Below are 19,279 nucleotides of genomic sequence, written 5' to 3'. Positions count from 1 at the left end.
AGAGCAGAAGAGACCATCTATGCACCAACCCAAAACAAGAATGGCTTCTCCTAATGCACAAGTTTTATTTTTCATTATTCTATTTATTTTGTACTTTTATAACACAAGGGATGCTTTTAAGTTTTGTAGCTGATTGTGACTAAATACCTTTTGTTTTTTTATCAACCCTACAAAAAAAATATGGCCTATGCAAGAGTGTACTCTGTTTATTGCTTAGTGCTTAATACACTAAAGGAGGCTATAATGTACCAACTACCTCAGGGGGTACTAAATGCCACTAGGTGGAACAAACTGTAATTTGCACTACTGTCTGTTCAAAATAAATGAAAAGAAACCTAGCATTTGTGATTTGTTGCTTTTTCCTGTTGTACCGAACTCGTATCGAACCGTGACCCCAAAACCGAGGTATGTACCGAACCGTGACTTCTGTGTACTGTTACACCCCTAATATATATATATATATATATATATATATATATACACACACACACATACATATATACACACACACACACTGTTATCAGATGGCCCAGACACAGAGTCTACAGGAGAGCAAATTGAATAAATCCCAGATGCAGTTTATTGTGCTACTCCAATCCCAATCAATAATTACCAGAAGAAAAACGTGGTACACAATACCTGACTTTTAATTATAAAGAAGCCCGAAATACACATGGGACTTCTATTTTGAAATGTCTGCACTCCCAGTTGTGAACACACTTCACTGAGAAAATGAATCTGATTCAATCTGCTAACCTGAGCTCCTGAGTTCACACCCTCAGTTCTTTTCGGGTGATTCATGAAAAAGACCCGGTTCAAAAGAGTCATTTGTTCACAAATCTCTCGCACTGGGTTTGTTGTTGCGTGCGGTGCAGCGAGATCATCAAACAGAACAGGTGAAAAGCGGCGCGAGACACACTGGTGTGCGCTATAAAGATGTATTCAATAACTCACAAGATGATATCTGACGAAACTGCATATGAACGCACATAACCCGACTGTCGCCAGTGGTGACTAGATTTTAAATTATTGTCGCAATCAATTATGTTGGGTTGCATTTGCAACCATTTTAGTCGCATCTGGAGCCCTGACTTGCTACCTTGAGCTCTGAGAGAAAGAGTATCGTCTGATTTGTGCACTGGATAGGTTGCCTTGGAGACTGACTGAGGGGTCTAGAGGCCAGCGGAGGCCATGTCCTCTCTATGCACACAGCTGTCACGCAGCACAATACAACATCCAGCCAATGCACAGAGGCAGACACACTCACTTAGATCCTCACTGCTTTAGTTCATTGGAAGCTAAGGTTAGGGTTAGCCACCTCGATCAGTTTACTGGCAATTCCGACACAGGAAAAGGGAATCAAGCATCAATTTTTATGACTACACTCTATTGAACTACACCAGTAGCACAGACACACTAGTGTCATGAGGCATATTTACTTATGTGCCAGGGTAGTAGTTCCATTTTTACTCACCCTGCCAACATTTTCACTCGCCCCACCACAAAGAATTACAGATTTAATTTTAACCAATATATTTTTACACATAATATTTATTCAAAATATTTATTTTCTTCACTAAATGTAAAGTCATTTTTTTTTTTTTTTATAAATGCAAAAAAAAAAAAAAACTGGACATTATACAGCTATAAAGTACCTCCATGACAGCTATAAATTAAACATTCTTTGTAAAATTACAGCATATGATTTATTATCAATATATAAATCATTACTGATTACTAAATTTTCAACCCACTCTTACCGATGCTTCTTAAGACTACTGTTAATTTTGGACAAAAAACTCATGTTAGACAACAAGAAGTTTTAAGAGTTTAAATAAGCAGTATTAGTAATAATGTCAGCATGTTTCCATATGCTTTAAAAAGTTACATTTAGTTGGATCAAAACAATAATTGGCCTTTTTAAAATGTCATGTAAATGCTTCAGCCCGACTTTTTGGGAAGTCCGACATACAGACCTAGATAAAGCGATTGAAGCTTGGCTTCGTCTAGCAGGAAATATACACTTTAAATAGACCCACAATTGACCTCGGCGTTGGGCACTTGCATGCTCCAAAGACGTATGGCATGTTTTTAACAGTTCCTCAGCTGATGTCCCTCCCTCAAATATGTAATCAAGCATTGTGTCATGTATGCTCTGACAGACAGATGAATATTGTAGCTCGACTATGAAAAAACCTCCTGTATCTTGATTGTAACGGTCCATATACATGTACTGAATGTTCAATACATAACAGAAAACCAAAAGTTTACATTAAGGTATAAAATTAATTTAAAAGAAATGTCAGATTTGGTGACAACACAGCAGTGGCCTAAAAGGGCAAGTGACCGTTGTCCACCTGCCATATTTATTATTGAGCACTGAAAGCAGTGGTGTAGTCTAGGGCAGTGTTTCCCAAACTAGGGTACACCTGGGGGTTCGTGAAGTGACAATGGGGGTACGTGAATAAAATTCAGAGATTTACCGTTCTTTTAATTTCATCACAGTCTAAAATAATATTCAAACCCAGTTTATGTATTTCTCACTGGCAAAAATAATTTTATGTCCCCCCTAGTGTAGAAACACCAGAATGGTTGTGTCATAAAGGTCAGATAAATATGCAATGAAATAACCCTATCTTTTGCGGTTAAAAAAAAAAATGCATCTACTTATGTGTCGTGCGTCACACAAGTATCTTTTTTTCACCAGCCCAGCTCACTGCTAGGTGATGTAGCTTAGTGATAGCAAGTAAAACTGATACTTCACTCGCACATGTCAGTCATCAACGATTTTAGTTTGTCTGTTTGTTTTTCGCAGTTTAAATCTTAATTTGTATTTAAGGTTAGATGCACAGGGAGCTTTGATTCTGATTAGTGCCCGGCCAATATATTGGTCGATATTAGCCTTTCACCGATATATCGGTATCGGCGTATAATTTACCGATATGAAAACTTTTTTCAGAACATATAATGCAGAAAACAATGCTTTAGAATTGGTGTCATTACATAGTTTGTCCAGCAGAGTGCGCTCCGATTGTTTACAGAGCTGACTCTGAGCTGATGGTCGCTCTGCAGACAGGGCGGAGTTAAACGGTGCGGATTTGAGCGATCGCTTCTCATTAAATTGCTAACTAGTTTTGGGAAATACATGCCGGAAATTTACTAAAAAATGACCCCATCATTTTATATAACTAATATAACGTTAACCCTGTCCCTGACAACCATGTCACTCATGTTTATCACATCTGTTTGCTGTTAGCCAGCTATAGTTTGTCAGTGCAGTCAGTAATGCAGCAGATTGAAAGGTAAACATCAGAGCATCTTTTTGCAGCTCAGCAGACAACGGTGCGGTGGTGGATTGTGTGTGGCGAGTGTTGATTTCATGCTGTTGCCTAATTGGCGAGACGCAATGCTGGAAAGTAAATAAAGTCCATCTTTTACTCTCCGTGGCAACGAGCTTATAGCTAACTAGCTAATCACGTAGCTACTTTCATTGTTGTCAGCTGAGTGGAAGCTAATGTGTAAACATGTATTCACCAAACTGTTTTGTTCAGGATTCACAGTTTGGTACCCCCTTCTACCAAACAATTCCAGTCGTTGCATTTATAAAACGTAATATTTAATAGTCTGGTTTTCCAGACATTAAAATAGGATACGTAATAAAAGTAGATTTAATGAATAGTATATTTGCCCTGTGTAAATAATAATATATAGGAAATGTATCTAAAATAAATGAGGGGTGATACATACTAATACAACAGGCTGGAAAAATAGACATTTATTCATTTTAATATCATATATATATATATATATATATATATACACACTATATTGCCAAAAGTATTCGCTCACCCATCCAAATAATTGAATTCAGGTGTTCCAATCACTTCCATGGCCACAGGTGTATAAAATGAAGCACCTAGGCATGCAGACTGCTTCTACAAACATTTGTGAAAGAATGGGCCGCTCTCAGGAGCTCAGTGAATTCCAGCGTGGTAATGTGATAGGATGCCACCTGTGCAACAAGTCCAGTCGTGAAATTTCCTCGCTACTAAATATTCTAGTCAACTGTCAGTGGTATTACAACAAAGTGGAAGCGATTGGGAATGACAGCAACTCAGCCACGAAGTGGTAGGCCACGTAAAATGACAGAGCAGGGTCAGCGGATGCTGAGGTGCATAGTGCGCAGAGGTCGCCAACTTTCTGCAGAGTCAATCGCTACAGACCTCCAAAGTTCATGTGGCCTTCAGATTAGCTCAAGAACAGTGCGTAGAGAGCTTCATGGAATGGGTTTCCATGGCCGAGCAGCTGCATCCAAGCCATACATCAAGTGCAATGCAAAGCGTCGGATGCAGTGGTGTAAAGCACGCCGCCACTGGACTCTAGAGCAGTGGAGACGCGTTCTCTGGAGTGACGAATCACGCTTCTCCATCTGGCAATCTGATGGACGAGTCTGGGTTTGGCGGTTGCCAGGAGAATGGTACTTGTCTGACTGCATTGTGCCAACTGTGAAGTTTGGTGGAGGGGGGATTTTGGTGTGGGGTTGTTTTTCAGGAGCTGGGCTTGGCCCCTTAGTTCCAGTGAAAGGAACTCTGAATGCTTCAGCATACCAAGAGATTTTGGACAATTCCATGCTCCCAACTTTGTGGGAACAGTTTGGGGATGGCCCCTTCCTGTTCCAACATGACTGCGCACCAGTGCACAAAGCAAGATCCATAAAGACATGGATGAGCGAGTTTGGTGTGGAAGAACTTGACTGGCCTGCACAGAGTCCTGACCTCAACCCGATAGAGCACCTTTGGGATGAATTAGAGCGAAGACTGCGAGCCAGGCCTTCTCGTCCAACATCAATGTCTGACCTCACAAATGCGCTTTTGGAAGAATGGTCAAAAATTCCCATAAACACACTCCTAAACCTTGTGGAAAGCCTTCCCAGAAGAGTTGAAGCTGTTATAGCTGCAAAGGGTGGGCCGACGTCATATTAAACCCTACGGATTAAGAATGGGATGTCACTTAAGTTCATATGCCTCTAAAGGCAGATGAGCGAATACTTTTGGCAATATAGTGTATATATATATATATATTTTATTTTTTTATTTTTTTTTGAATGTGTTGAAACTTGACACCGGGTGACACACCCTAAAAACGGCACCGTTAGAACGGTTTCATGCTGAAGAGCCGCTTAAAAGTTCTCTCTCTCTCTCTCGTAAATGTAAACGAATGTAAATGCCAACATTATCATATATGTCAAAAGGACTGATGCCTGTCACTCAAAACATGAGTTCATTGATGTCATTAAATGAGTCTGCTTTTTTATTCCATCAGTTACTCCTGGTCAGAGGCTGCCGTATATATTTAGTTTATACGTAGGGTTACGTCCTACCTAAATTTTATGGTGCAATGCTCAAATATTTAGTAAAGTGTAAATTGTGACTTAGTGCCCATTTACGCCACAACTAAGGCTAAGTTGTAACTTACATATAGTTGGTGCAACCGGCCCCTGGTGTTCATTTAGCTATTTATTTTATTTGAATTTATTCTTTATTTAAATTGTCAGCAATTTACTGATACTAAACAGTACTGATGTTTATTTAGCAATTTATTGTATTTTTATTCTTTATTTAAATGGTCAGCAATTGACTTATACTAAACATACAGTACTGATTTTTATTTAATTTATTCTTTATTTAAATGGTCAGCAACTGACTGATACTGAACACACAATACTGATGTTTATTTAGCTATTTATTGTATTTTTTTTTATTCTTTATTTTTTTTATCAGTGTTCATTTCTAGAATTTGTTGACAATGTATAATAATAATGTCAAATGTTCTTTGATAAAAAATATTTAAGAAAGCAGCCATCTGAGTACCTTTGCATAGTCATATCGGTGCACAATCCACATAGAAAAGGTCTGTTTTCATTCCAGCTCAAAAATTAGCTATATCAGTCACCATATCGGTAATCATTTTCCCTCTCTAAAATCGGTATCGGTCTAAAAAAATCCCATATAGGTCAGGCTCTAATTCTGATGGTATAAGTTCATAATTTTTGATGACAGGTGTCAGACATCCGGTGTGGCCAGATACTTTCCCACATTCACATGCAGTAATTTTCACTCACATTGCTCGCACGCAAGAGACCTGTTTTTCCATTGTTGCATGATGTTTTTTCAGCAAATGAGCTCAACCTTGCTAACAGTGTCAAATGTGACATAAAAAAGCACCTTGAGCTGACCGTGTAAATGCACAGATACTTAACGCACAATACTCAAAGTCAGCCGGCAATGTCGTACCTGCAATGGTGTGCAATTCCAGGCACAGAACCGAACACTATTCTTGCGTACCACTATGCAATGAGGGGGGAGCATCAAGTTATGCAGTTATATCATATCTAGCATACCCATCTCAATCGGTAAGCCATTTATTCAATATGTATATGATTAACATACTGTAACGTACAAATATAACATGTACAAAACATGTATAAATATAACATGTTTAATGTAAGGGAGTTGTTTTACAAAGATAATTGTGTTAAATATACATAATTTCAAAATACATTGTGTGAATGTTGTCTATGCATTAGAGAGGGGGTACGCAAAAGGATGCTGAATGTTTGGAGGGGTACGCCGCTGTAAAAAGTTTGGGAACCACTGGACTAGGGCATACGCCGTATGCCCATCTATCTTTCTTAGGATTTTGCGTATGCCCACCTAAAATAAGTGATAATACGTATGGCTGCCAGAACAACGAATAGGCTTTTGACCTAGAACTTTAATCTAACGCGATGCCGCAGCACCGTTGTGTGGATTTTGTTTTCATTATTATTATTACTATTATTTTAAAAAAGTGTACAAAGTGTCTCTCTAAACGTGCACAGAGCTGCAGAAGGCGGGAGCGCAACTGATGGTACGAGTAAGACAGACAGTCCGAGTAAGCTGATCCACCAATCAGAACGTTCATTTCAGACATGACTGGATATTTGCTAACTAATATTTTCTGTTTCAGTAAGGGGCGGGTCATTTCCAGTGCCTAATGCTGATGCACAAGCATTCCTGGTGTAACCACAATTTGCGCTGTAAATTTATTTCCCTGCTAAACGTAAATATATGTAGACACATTTAAATGTAATTTATACAATTAAAATTTGTGAAAATACTGCTCGTTATTGTAGCCATGCTAGTTTTGATGCTCTCCGCAGATGCTGGACAACTATATCCCATAATTATATCAAATATTACAGGCACTTTTCCCACTACATTTAAGCAGGCTCGAGTAACCCCGCTGCTGAAGAAACCCACACTTAACCCCACACAAATAGAACACTTCAGACCAGTCTCTCTCATCCTATTCATGGCAAAAACACTTGAAAGGGCAGTTTTCAATCAAATCTCCTCCTATCTCTCACAGAACAAGCTGGATGACAATCAGTCAGGCTTCAAAAGTGGACACTCCACCAAGACTGCCCTGCTGTCTGTCACTGAGTCGCTGAGACAGGCGAAAGCTGAATCCAGATCATCAGTCCTGATTCTACTGGACCTTTCTGCAGCCTTTGACACAGTCAACCATCAGATCTTACTCTCCACCCTCTCTTCGCTGGGCTTCACAGGAACTGTGCTTAATTGGTTTAATTCCTATCTCTCAGGTAGGTCCTTCAAGGTAGCCTGGAGAGGTGAGGTGTCCAAGTCACATCAGCTACTTACTGGGGTACCTCAGGGCTTGGGCCACTTCTCTTCTCTATATACACAACATCACTGGGACCCATCATTCAAGCACATGGTTTCTCTTACCACTGTTACGCTGATGACACGCAACTCTACTTGTCTTTCCAGCCCAATGACACCACAGTGACTGCTTGAATCTCTGCCTGCCTGGCAGACATCTCGGCCTGGATGAAGGAACACCACCTGCAACTCAACCCAGCCAAGAACGAACTCCTTGTCTTTCCAGCCAACCCTGCTGTTGAACACAACATCACCGTGCAGCTAGGTGCAACTACAGTAATGTCTTCCAAAACGGTCAGAAATCTAGGGGTAACCATCGATAAACTAAATTTCACAGACCACATCTCAAAGACCGCAAGATCATGTAGATTTACACTACAATATCAGGAAGATAAGACCCTTCCTCTCTGAACATGCCACACAACTTCTTGTTCAGTCACTTGTCATAACTAGACTGGACTACCATAACGCTCACATTGCAGGCTTCACTTAGACCCCTGCAAATGATCCAGAATGCAGCAGCACGTCTGGTCTTTAATCAACCAAAGAGAGCGCATGTTTCACCACTCCTTGTCTCTCTTCACTGGCTGCCGGTTGATGCACGTATCAAGTTCAAGGCTCTGATGCTGGCATACAAAACAGTCACTGGATCTGCTCCAGCATACCTAAAATCATTTCTGCAGAGCTATGCACCCACAGCCTGCGGTCGGCTAAGGAACGTCGCCTTGTTGTACCAAATCAGAGGCACCAAAACACTTTCCCAGACTTTCAGCTTCATCATACCACGTTGGTGCAACGACCTTCCCAACTCCATCTGTGAAGCTGACTCACTTTCTGTCTTCAAAATACAACTAAAAACACATCTTTTCCATGAGCACTTGACCAGTCACAAAAAAAAAAAAAAAAAAAATTACAAAAAAAAAAATTCCCTTGTTGCACTTTAATCTATTTTGAATGCTATTCTGATGCTAGTGAAACTTTGTAATATGGCACTTTTCGTACCACTGTCTCCTTAAGATGATTCGCTTGTGTGTTACTCTTTTGTAAGTTGCTTTGGATAAAAGTGAATTAATTAATGTAAATGTCTTTTTTCTTTTTGCCTTTTACTGCTGTCGGTGGTGCCTTTTTCTCGTGATAGAAATATAAATTGAAATGATTTGATAAGTAGGAAAACAATTTCACTATACACAGAAAAGCACATTATAATACACCAATAAAACATAATTCATTCTTATGTAGGCTATATATGGTAATACAAGATAACATGTTAATGTGAACATTACTACACTATACAGTGCTTAACAGTTTATTGCATATTATGTTGGTATTAGTTTATTAATAAGAGTAATCAAAGTATTTACAAATTTCATAGTAGCCTAATGAAAGGAACATTAATGACACCTATTAATTTAAACACATATTAAACATCAAGTTCTTAGTCCTGTACACCATGCCAGCAAAAAGACTTACCCTGATATACATTTTGTAAGTTCATAATTACAACAGTCATTTTTTGTTTCTGGAAAAAAAATATGACTTACACATTTTCCATATGTACGGGGGAGGGGGTCCTTCATAAATTCACAGTATGCCCACTGGCTGAAAGTACAATCAAATTAATCTCGGCTTCGACTTACTGGCTAGGAGGAGGCAGGAGAGGGCGATTACGTAGAGCTGTCGCACAGCTACATCATAGTGGTCCATAAAGAAGTCGAGCAGGTAGACAGCCAGGTGACGCGCCGTAGGGCACAGCTGGTAACGATTACTGAGAACAGCGAGTAGGTCGGCAAAATACCGCCGCATCCCAATCTGTGGAGAATGGGCCTGGTATGTTGGCAACTTCAGCTCCTATGGAGAGAAGAATGTTATGGAAGAGGGTAAAGGTTTTTGTATAAACAATATCTATCGATCAAGCAAGTTAAATAATGAGAAAAGCTTTAAAAGGATGAAACATGAAATTCCAACACTAACAAAAGTACTAAAAAGTACTCCCATGTTTCTAGACGATAGCCTCAGTGGCGCCTCCAGGAATTTTTAATGGGGTGGCCAGAGGGGAAGAGCAAATATTTTAGGGTGGCACACAAATAAATATAGTCCGTAAGCAAGCCAAAGGTGAATAGTCTGTGCCAAGAAAACACTTTGTGAGATAAATAATAATAGGCTAACAATAATGGTGATGTAAACTCACTCTTTTTATAAAGAGGCAATAGCATACTATTACATTACCATAGTGTCTCCTTTCACATGAGTGTTAACACTCGCACTGACTGGCTACTATTTATAAGTGAACATATGTGACTGGGCAAACAAAAGTAGGGGACTGTAAACTTCTCTACACTGTGCCATTATCATGAGCACGTGACAATGCGCGTCTTCTATCAGCTGTGCAGGAGAATCAACAAGCCACAAATTAATTGATACATTTTTTCCCTGAGATTGTAACTCCAGACTAAATATATTTATACCGCCTCTGTGAAATGCACATTTTTACAGTAAACCATATGATGTTTCAGATGCTCAATTTCTCTAAGTTGAGAAAAAAAAAAAAAACAACACTTAAAATGTTTTTTAAATAGTTATACACCATTCACGTGGAACCAATCTTGGACGAACAGGTACATAATTTAATTTCATAAAAAAAATGTTTTCATTCTTTTCTAAATGAAACCAGACCCATTTGTTTATGGAAGATCATTTCAACTCATATCAGATTTCATTTTTTAGAGTTACAGAGAGTCAAGCACTTTCAGTTTACCAGGGGGGACCAAAATGTATCTCTTTTAAAAGGGAAAACATCTGACATATCTTGTATGAACAATTGCTTGGTTGTTTTGTCTAAGAGCTGGTTTGTTGTTGTCAATTTCACAGCGCTCCTCTTACGAGCACTGCTGATGATTCAAGTGGCACGCTATAACACAAATAAGCGAGACAAGTGAAGGTGGTGTTTCAAAGGGAAATTCTAAATAAACAAATGCTTGTTGCTGTTGAATTATTTTATGTTAAATATAGAATGTCTAACAATATACGTTATTCGGTGTTAAACAGAAACCAGAGCATGTGAGCGAAGCGGAGCGGTGTGACACTCCGCTCAATAACCTCAATAATGCGTGTGTGTTCCGCTCAACCGCTCACGGCCCAAGTGGACGCGCTGCTAAAGTACCGCTCACAATCACTGGTAAAAAAAAAAAAAAAAAAAAAAAAAAAAAAAGTTCGCTCAAATCCCGCTCCGACATGTACACAGAAGGGTGGATTGACTTCAGTGGCCGAGCAACTGTCCCTTTGCCCAAATGGGCTGAGGTGCCCATCTGGGTAAAATATAGGCTAGGCTATAGGCCGACATTTATTAAATTATCAAATGCTTAGTAACGTACACATCTGAAATTATGTGATTGTATTATTGTGTTTTAGTATATAAAATATCGCTGTTTATTTTGTAATGGTTTACAACGGCCAACAGGTCTACCAGACTTTCATTATCATTTGTAATCAGTCAAATATTTCTCAGCACATATGCCATTGAACATCTTCAAATAATGCCTTAACTTTTTTTCAGTTTTAAATTACCTTCATTTACTTTAAACAAGTCATCAAACATGCCTTTTCGAGTGATAAAACGTGTGGTGGCACAAAAACTCGCATATGCGCAAATTCAAGCTTTTCAGTTTAAACTGGATCTGAGTGACACAAACGACCCAGAAAAACACAATCTTTCCAACTTTAAAGTCTGTTCGAGTCATTTATGGCAATAATGAAAACATTGACTGGTACCAGGAAATACAGGTAAAAGTGAAATTCATAATTGTTTTTCAGTTGCCTCCACGGAATGATTATACTGTATATTTGATACATTAATAGGTTACTGATTCGATGTTACCGGACTTTAGGTCTATAGATTAAAATGAGCAATTTCTCATCCTAATTTTGTGTTCAGTTTTAAAAGGTGTATTAAGTTATCCAGAAAAGAGCAGTGAAAGTTTCTCTTTTTCAGTATTGTTGCTTGATTAATACGCCCTACAATTATATATGTATGAATTGTATGCAATCTAAAGGACTGTGGTTAATTATAGGCCATAATAATTATTATATTAGTAGATACCATGTGCCTCCTGTTTTTCCTTGATATTTTTAAAGCAGCATAAAGTGAATCTGGACTTTATATGCTTTAAAAGATCATGTGTTGGGCATGCGCTCTTTACACCATGTATAGCAGGGTTTAACCATGGATTTAACAAATAAAAAATATTCATCCTGCATAGTGAGATTTTGTCCAATATACTATATATTAGATTAAATCATGTGTAATGATCCCAAAAACAAATAAAAATGATTAGATTCACGAATTACACTGCCTTCGTTTAATAACTTTTTTTTCCCCCCATGTACAATCATTTATAGCTTTTTTCTCTGTGCATGGAAGATGTTATCCGCAAGCACTAATCTAGAGTCAGTTTTTTACGTTTCACTTATCATTAAGGTGTGGATTTGCCTTTAGGAAATTGACCGGCAGTTATGTGCCACTCTATCCCAAAGCAGGTATTGAAAGCAACAGGTGTTCGATTAGTAAGAGTATTCCGCTATGAAATTCTCTATGTGAGAGCGGAAATCTTTACCAATCAAATGATCAATTGTACAATAGAGGCATGAAAGCAGAATGCTGCGCCTACAAATTAGGACACAGTGATTTGCAAGATCATGCATGTTTATTAGTTTTGATAGAGATTTTTTGTGTTCGCTGGGATTCAAGGAAATCTGATTTGCCAATATACAGTATTATTAATCTTACATATTCAATTGAGGGTGCTCTAACGTTCACACCCCCACAGAACCAGGCCTGCATCTAGCTGGCAGCTGCACTGACATGATGGTAAAACAACAAGGTTACTTACTATCTACTTATCTATTATTGATAGTGTAGCCTACCAGCTCACCTTTTGCTGCACCATGTTTGCGTTGCACATCCTCGTGCTTTCTGGCAATGTGACGTGTAAGATTAAGGAATCTTTGCCAACTCTCAGTCTCTCCACACTCCCTTTCAATTTCCTCGTTCTTAACTTTGATTTATACTTTGCATTTATGTAGGCTATAAGGTTTGCAACTTCACTAAAACAATGTTTGAACTCCCTCAGTCCTATTGCTTATTTTGCAGGTTCCAAAACCAGCATTTCACAAAGCGCATTCTGGGTTGAGCGAGTGGAATCCTCAAAAAGGCGCTCTCCGCTCAGGTGGAATTATCACCGCTCCGCTCACATGCTCTGATAGAAACAACTGTATTATTATGATCATGGCGGATGAGGTGATAGTGGGCAAGCCAGTGTTTCTTTAGAGGGTAAACGGCGCCCCCTTGAAGGCACCAACGTATAGCCTACTTTTAATTACCTTAGTACTTTACTTATTTAAGAAATATTCCAACAAATTAATAAAAACACATTTTTTTTTAGCCAAAGAATTCACTGTGGTTCTATTTTTCTAGTTGAAAAATGCTTTTTTTCTTTTCTTTTTTTTTTATTAAAAAAAGGTAATATATTCTCATTATAAAATGATTTCATAAAAAAAATTTCAGTAGCTTATTTTATCTTTTTATTTACAAAAGAACAACTACTCTTTCTATATGCTCTAAGTGTAAATCTAAAGGCGATCGAGCATTTTCTGTCACTACCCAAAAGTTATGTGCAGCGCTTTGGGTTAACTTCTGTTGCTTTTAAATGTGCTATAGAAATAAACTTTGACTACTCTTTAAAAAAAAAAACATCCAATTCCAACTGCATAGAAATTACTGTATAACTCAAACATTGCCAAAAAATCTAATGGTTCAGTCACACTTAATAAGTGGCTAAAACCCCAAACTCTTTCCAGACATAAGTCCCACAGACAAAGTGTGCTGCTTTATAGTGGCCATTTGGGGCAGAGCTGGTTCCTTTGCAGGCCCAGCCACCATGTCTCACTGCCATCTGTCCCGTGATATGAGGGGCTGGGATTTGACCCTCTCGAGGAGCTCTTTTGCGGGGTCTGCCCGCAATTTAGACAGCCATACAGCTGCTGTTGTATTTGAAATCAGTTTGTCAACTGCACATCTTGGTGCAAATCAGTTACCTTCTTCCAGAGATTGAGCTTTAAATGCGACATGATGCATGTATAAAAACTGTCCCAGAGTAATGCTAGAGGAAATAAAAACAGCTCAGTAACTTTTTGTGGTTTGACTGTTTTGGGAGTTGCTTAAAAGATAAAAATGGGAATTGCCGGCTGAAAATCGTAACTTAAAGAGGGGCTAAATAAAAAATAAAAAAAGCTATCTTATATTCAAAATGATGAGACACAAGCAAAATATACTAACAACCTTCACACCATTTGAAAAATTAAGAGCAGGCTTGCAAATTGTGTTGTGCTTACAATACACAACTTCATCTTTTTAACTTTTCACCTAATTGCAAAGACTTTTGGTATTGAAATGAGAGGCGGGCAACAACAGGAGGTGAGCTCAGACAACTTCCTATGCATAACAGAGAACAAACTATGGTTGATCTGTGCACAGATTCATTCCATAACTATTGAGTTATACATGCTGATGAGCAGAGGATGACTGTTCTGCCCAAATAATGCACCAAATCTTCTATCTACACTTATTTCTTTAAACAGCTGCACTATTTTGCTTATATAGTGTATCAATCCTTTGCGTCACTAGATTTCACATACATCCAGATGAAAAATAATGTCTGTGCCATATAGAATTAAATGTTTTCAGAGGCCATAAAAGAGGAACACAATTTCTAAACTGATATTGCCACTCTAATGCACAGAAACCTCAGCTGGTGCTGAATAAACTCAGCAGAATTGTTTGGTCCTTTAATCTCATGCTAACAGACAAACTCAAGTACAAACACACAGACAAACAGAACACTTCACATTCCCAACCGGATGTGAGCACACCCCCCAATAAAACAGCCCAGACAATAAAAGGACAACACACACATTCTGCACTAAATAAATGCACTTCACCTCACTGTCTGATGAGTGCAATTCACCCAGCAGTGAGGAAACACCAGTTCAACGCGGTTCAACAATACTGAAGCCATTTCTAATTGTTTCAACATAACAATGTGTGCCTATTTTAACTGTAGAGCAGCAAAATGTACCAATAAAGCCAAAATGGTTTCCTAAGATTGTATTGAAATCATTTGCAAAACTACAGATTTTATTCATGAAAAACATTTTTGTTTACACTATGCATTATGCACTACCTATACAACATAATACACATAAAAATCAATGTATTATAATACTTGTTACCAAATGTGCAACTTTTCGTGGAAAACCTACAGAATTTTTATAATGTGAACTCTTGTCTATAATGTTTACTCTTCTAATTTTGTCTTTTTGTAATGAATATGGAGTATGGTGTGTATCTTGTTTATTATGTAAACATTTTTTTCAAACTGTCCAGTATTTATTATATTATAAATGGGGTATGCTCTGTGTTCTGTACAGTTTTGATTGCGTCTGCAAGTGCATCCCGATTTCCCAAAGGGAAATCAAGTACATTCATCTATCAATCAATCAATCTATGAGCATAAACAGTGAATTGTTTAGAGAATAGGGGAGTAGACAGTCACAATACTATATGACGTGTTGGGCAGGAACCACCGTAAAGCCACCATTAGGGGATGTTTTCTAAGGGCTGTGTGACATCTCACACTTCCCCATCAAAGCCCAGACAAATCAACCCTGGTTCAATTTGGGAAAAAATTGAGCCAGTGCTGGAGTACGGTGGCCAAGGGGTGCACAACATTAGCACTCACAAAAAAAAAAGCTGAACACAACGAAATTAAACCACAGCGCAATTAATTTAAGCCGCAAAACAGAAGACTTAATTTCATTTTGTTGTGGCTTAATGTTGTGTTGTGTCCTTTGTACTGTGGCATAATTTCATTGTGTTGTGGCTTAATTTCATTTTGCTTTGGATTTTGTTATGTTGTGGCTTAATTTTTTTGTGGCTTTTCCATTGTGTTGTGGCTTAATTTCATTATGTTGTGGATTTTCTGTTGTGTTTTGCTTTAATTTTGTTTTGTTGTGGCTTTTCCTTTGTGTCGTGGCTTAAATTATTTGTGCTGTAGTTTATTTCTGTTGTGTTTTCATCTTTTCTTTGCTTTGCTAAATTTGTTGTGATGTGCACCCCTGGGCCACCGTACTGGAGGCCTGAGGCCTGTACCATGAAGGTCGCTGAATGAACTCAGGGTTTCAGGATTGGTTTCAGATTGACAAATTCAAACCAATCCAATCAGGCTTAATTGGTACCATGATACAGCTCATCAACTTTGTCAACTCAGGCTTTGATCCTGACTTTAAGATTAGATTAGATGTTTGCAGCGCAGCACCAGAGACTCAGCTGCTGAAAGCTGATGATTATGAAAATATGAATTTAAATTCATTTGAACTGTGCACAAGACTTTGTTTTACAAATATACAAAAACATTTTTTTAAATATATTTACACTGCTCAAGAGTTCAGCATGAAATCACGAAGACTTAAAACACATGATTTACACAGTACAAGGGATAACTGTAAAATTATGAAGCAATTAAAGACATTTACACAACAAGAAGAAACAGCAGCTGCTACGAAAGCTCAAGAGGACTGCTGCAAACAAATTCTTAATGTGATAAAAAATAAAACAGCTGGTATATCAATGCATAAGTGAATTCATATAGGCCCACAACAAGAACACACAATTTAATAATTGAGCAGTACATGCGCTCTGGAGAGGGGTTCTTACTGGTGTTTGCTCTAAATGACAGTGGCAGTTATAATGAAATTCTGAAATTTCACAATCAAATTTTGTGGGTGAAGGATCAAGATGACTTTCCCATGGTCCTTGTGGGCAACAAATCAGATCTTGACCAGCAGAGAGTGATCTCAAGAGAGGAGGCTGTAGGGTTTGCTAGAGAAAACAGGATCCACTATATGGAATCATCAGCTAAGAACTGCTACAATGTGGATGAAGCCTTCATGGAGGTTGTGCAAGCAATAAGGAAGTTTCAGGAAACAGAGAGTCCGCTGCTCCCTTCTAATCACGCTGGCAAGCAGAAGAGTGGAGGCTGAACCTGCACCCTTCCCTGATGCCCCTCTGCACTGTTGCCTAGGAGATTGAAGCCCTCACTCTCACGCCTGGTGCCTTATATGTCTAAACCATGTGTGTCAGTGTTTCAGTGGCTTTTACAATCCATGTATGAACGGGTTCCTAAGGAAGAACTACGTATATGTAATGAGAGAGAACCGTGAATCTGTTGGAAAGAGTGACATTTAGATCTTGTTTCATCCACGTTTTATTATGTGCCTTGAAGAATTATGTTCTCTTTTGGTTTTAGATTCAAGCACAGTATTTGCTTATTTCCATCAAAGTATATGGCTGCAGATTGATTGTGTGCAGAGAAGCTGGGAGCAGGGAGTAGCAACAATATATGTTTAAACAACCACATAAGTGATCATAGGCTGTGTGGTAACATGAGATGGTTTTAATAATTGAGTATTTTTTCATTGTTTTAAAAAAGATAGTGGAGAGAGAGACGCACAAAGCTGTGTGTGTGCATCTTTGTTTGTTTTGCAGGTTACATTATGATTGAGCTCTGTTTAACTAAAGTTTTATATCGACTGTTCAGCTGGTTCCCACCTCCTCCTCGCCCATTTTAAGAACCTCGTTACAATGAGTTATAATGTCCTATCTCATTTAATATATATATATATATATATAAATAAAAGGTGATGCCTTAACTTTCTTTCCACTTTATTTGAAATTAAACATGACATGTAAATGAATGAATTACACATGTTATTTATAGAATATGTTGTGAATGGTTATTCAAATTAACATTGTTTTTTTATTTTTTATTTCTCTTTCTTGATGTACAATTTGTACATTGTCTTCAGTAAAAAAAATTTAAAAAAAATAAAAAAAATACAAAGCATAAAAAAAGGGTACTACTGATTAATTAAAAAGTGAGCACTTGGAATACTGCATGCAACAAATTGGTATGCAACAATAAGATGTATTTGTTCTTTTTATAAAAGATGTATTTTGTGTACTGCTCATATTGCTTATAACTTCAAGTTCTTTACGTTCATCTCGAGTCCATGAAAGAAAGAATGGGTTTGGGTGGCATTCACCCCTTTCCATAGCAATCTTGAGCTTTTAATATTTTAAAAACGATTATTTTTTGCAGGTATTATATTAATCCATCTTACTGGCTGTTTTATAGATAGCCTAATATATTATGTTTATACTTTCAAAGATATTTTTTGCGATGGCTAAAGAGGGTAAATGAAAAGCAATTACATTTTAAATAAAATACAACACTCTATCTGCTGAAAATCTAGATTCTCAAATAAATAATTTATCATGAAGAGTCGATTTTGTGGATTTCCAGGGCATTTTCAGACCTGTAGCTCATTTAAATTGTTCCGAAATAGAGGCTAAATTGTTACAATGTTGCATTTTCATCTTGGTTCGGTTCACTTTCAAAAGGCAACATTTCAAAATGGACCAAAACTGTGTTAATGTCACATGAGCAAACTGTCCTCTTATTGGTCAAAGTTTGTGTGCTGTTCAGGTATTTAGCTCTAACATCCAAATACCGGTTAAAATGATATACCTGCATAAATTTGTCAACCGTTACAAAATTTCGACTACTATTTGTCACGGTTATGCAAAAAGCTTCCACGTGGCACAAAATGTGCGTTCCAGTCAGAGGTTGCACTGCGAATAAAATCCGTTACTTGGATGGATAGGAGTTTTTTATCTGTCATTAACTGCTTTTGCATTATTTCTGTATTGAAAAAGCCTGTTCTAATGTACACGGAGCTCTCTCTCCCGTGCACACACACATCAGAAAGAGTGAAGCTATGTACAGTAAAGATGTTTTACACCTGTCAAAGTTGCTAACGTCATCCTACCTGTGTTTGTTTTTGCCACCATCCCACAGAAAGAAGCGACTGTACTATTTACCTAAAGAATTATAAAGTAACTGCTATTTTAAACATGCAATTATGTCTAATATAGTTGCCAAAAGGCTCTATCCACATTTTGATTATGAATTACAGCGACGTGCTGACCTATAGATTTCTTCTCCGCAGATCCATCAAGTATGTTTTTTATAGGGATACTGTTTGGTTCGTTGGTCCGGTTTGCATTCTCACCACATGCGTTCATTTGCAATCGGTTTCGAGTGCGATTGCAGTGTTCATATATGCCTATATGAACCGAACCAAGCAAGAAAACACACCAGGTTCCAAATCAAATGCTTCAAACGAGCCAGGTGTGAAATCGCCCTAAGATTTTATTTGTAAAGTGTGCTTTAAAAGACACAATTGACTTGATTGCATCAGAGATGTCATTTTACTCGCAGCTGATTGGTTCAGCATCTGTTAGTGATCTGTAATCCAGAATGGAACCTGCTACGGAGCAGGTTAGACATGTAGCGTAAATTGCTGTCGGTGAACACCGCTAAAAGCCAACCAACTTTCATGGTACCTACAACCTGGGGTTGAGGCAAACTAAACTTACCTGA

The 19,279-nt window shown here is 38.0% G+C and overlaps 1 protein-coding gene across 1 annotated transcript in view; it reads right to left on the bottom strand.

Moving 5' to 3' along the window:
* Positions 1-19,279, bottom strand: part of LOC127431210 (cyclin-J-like) — a 53,036-nt gene that overhangs the window by 12,541 nt on the left and 21,216 nt on the right. Inside the window, exon 3 of the mRNA XM_051681529.1 lies at positions 9,362-9,572. Within this exon, the coding sequence (XP_051537489.1) occupies positions 9,362-9,572 (211 nt within the window). The remainder of the gene's footprint in view (positions 1-9,361; positions 9,573-19,279) is intronic.

Source organism: Myxocyprinus asiaticus, chromosome 40, assembly GCF_019703515.2.
Source record: "Myxocyprinus asiaticus isolate MX2 ecotype Aquarium Trade chromosome 40, UBuf_Myxa_2, whole genome shotgun sequence".
In the NCBI taxonomy this organism is placed as follows: Eukaryota; Metazoa; Chordata; class Actinopteri; order Cypriniformes; family Catostomidae; genus Myxocyprinus; species Myxocyprinus asiaticus.
Note: the sequence above shows the minus strand (reverse complement) of the source record. Positions and strands in the feature narration are given on the sequence as shown.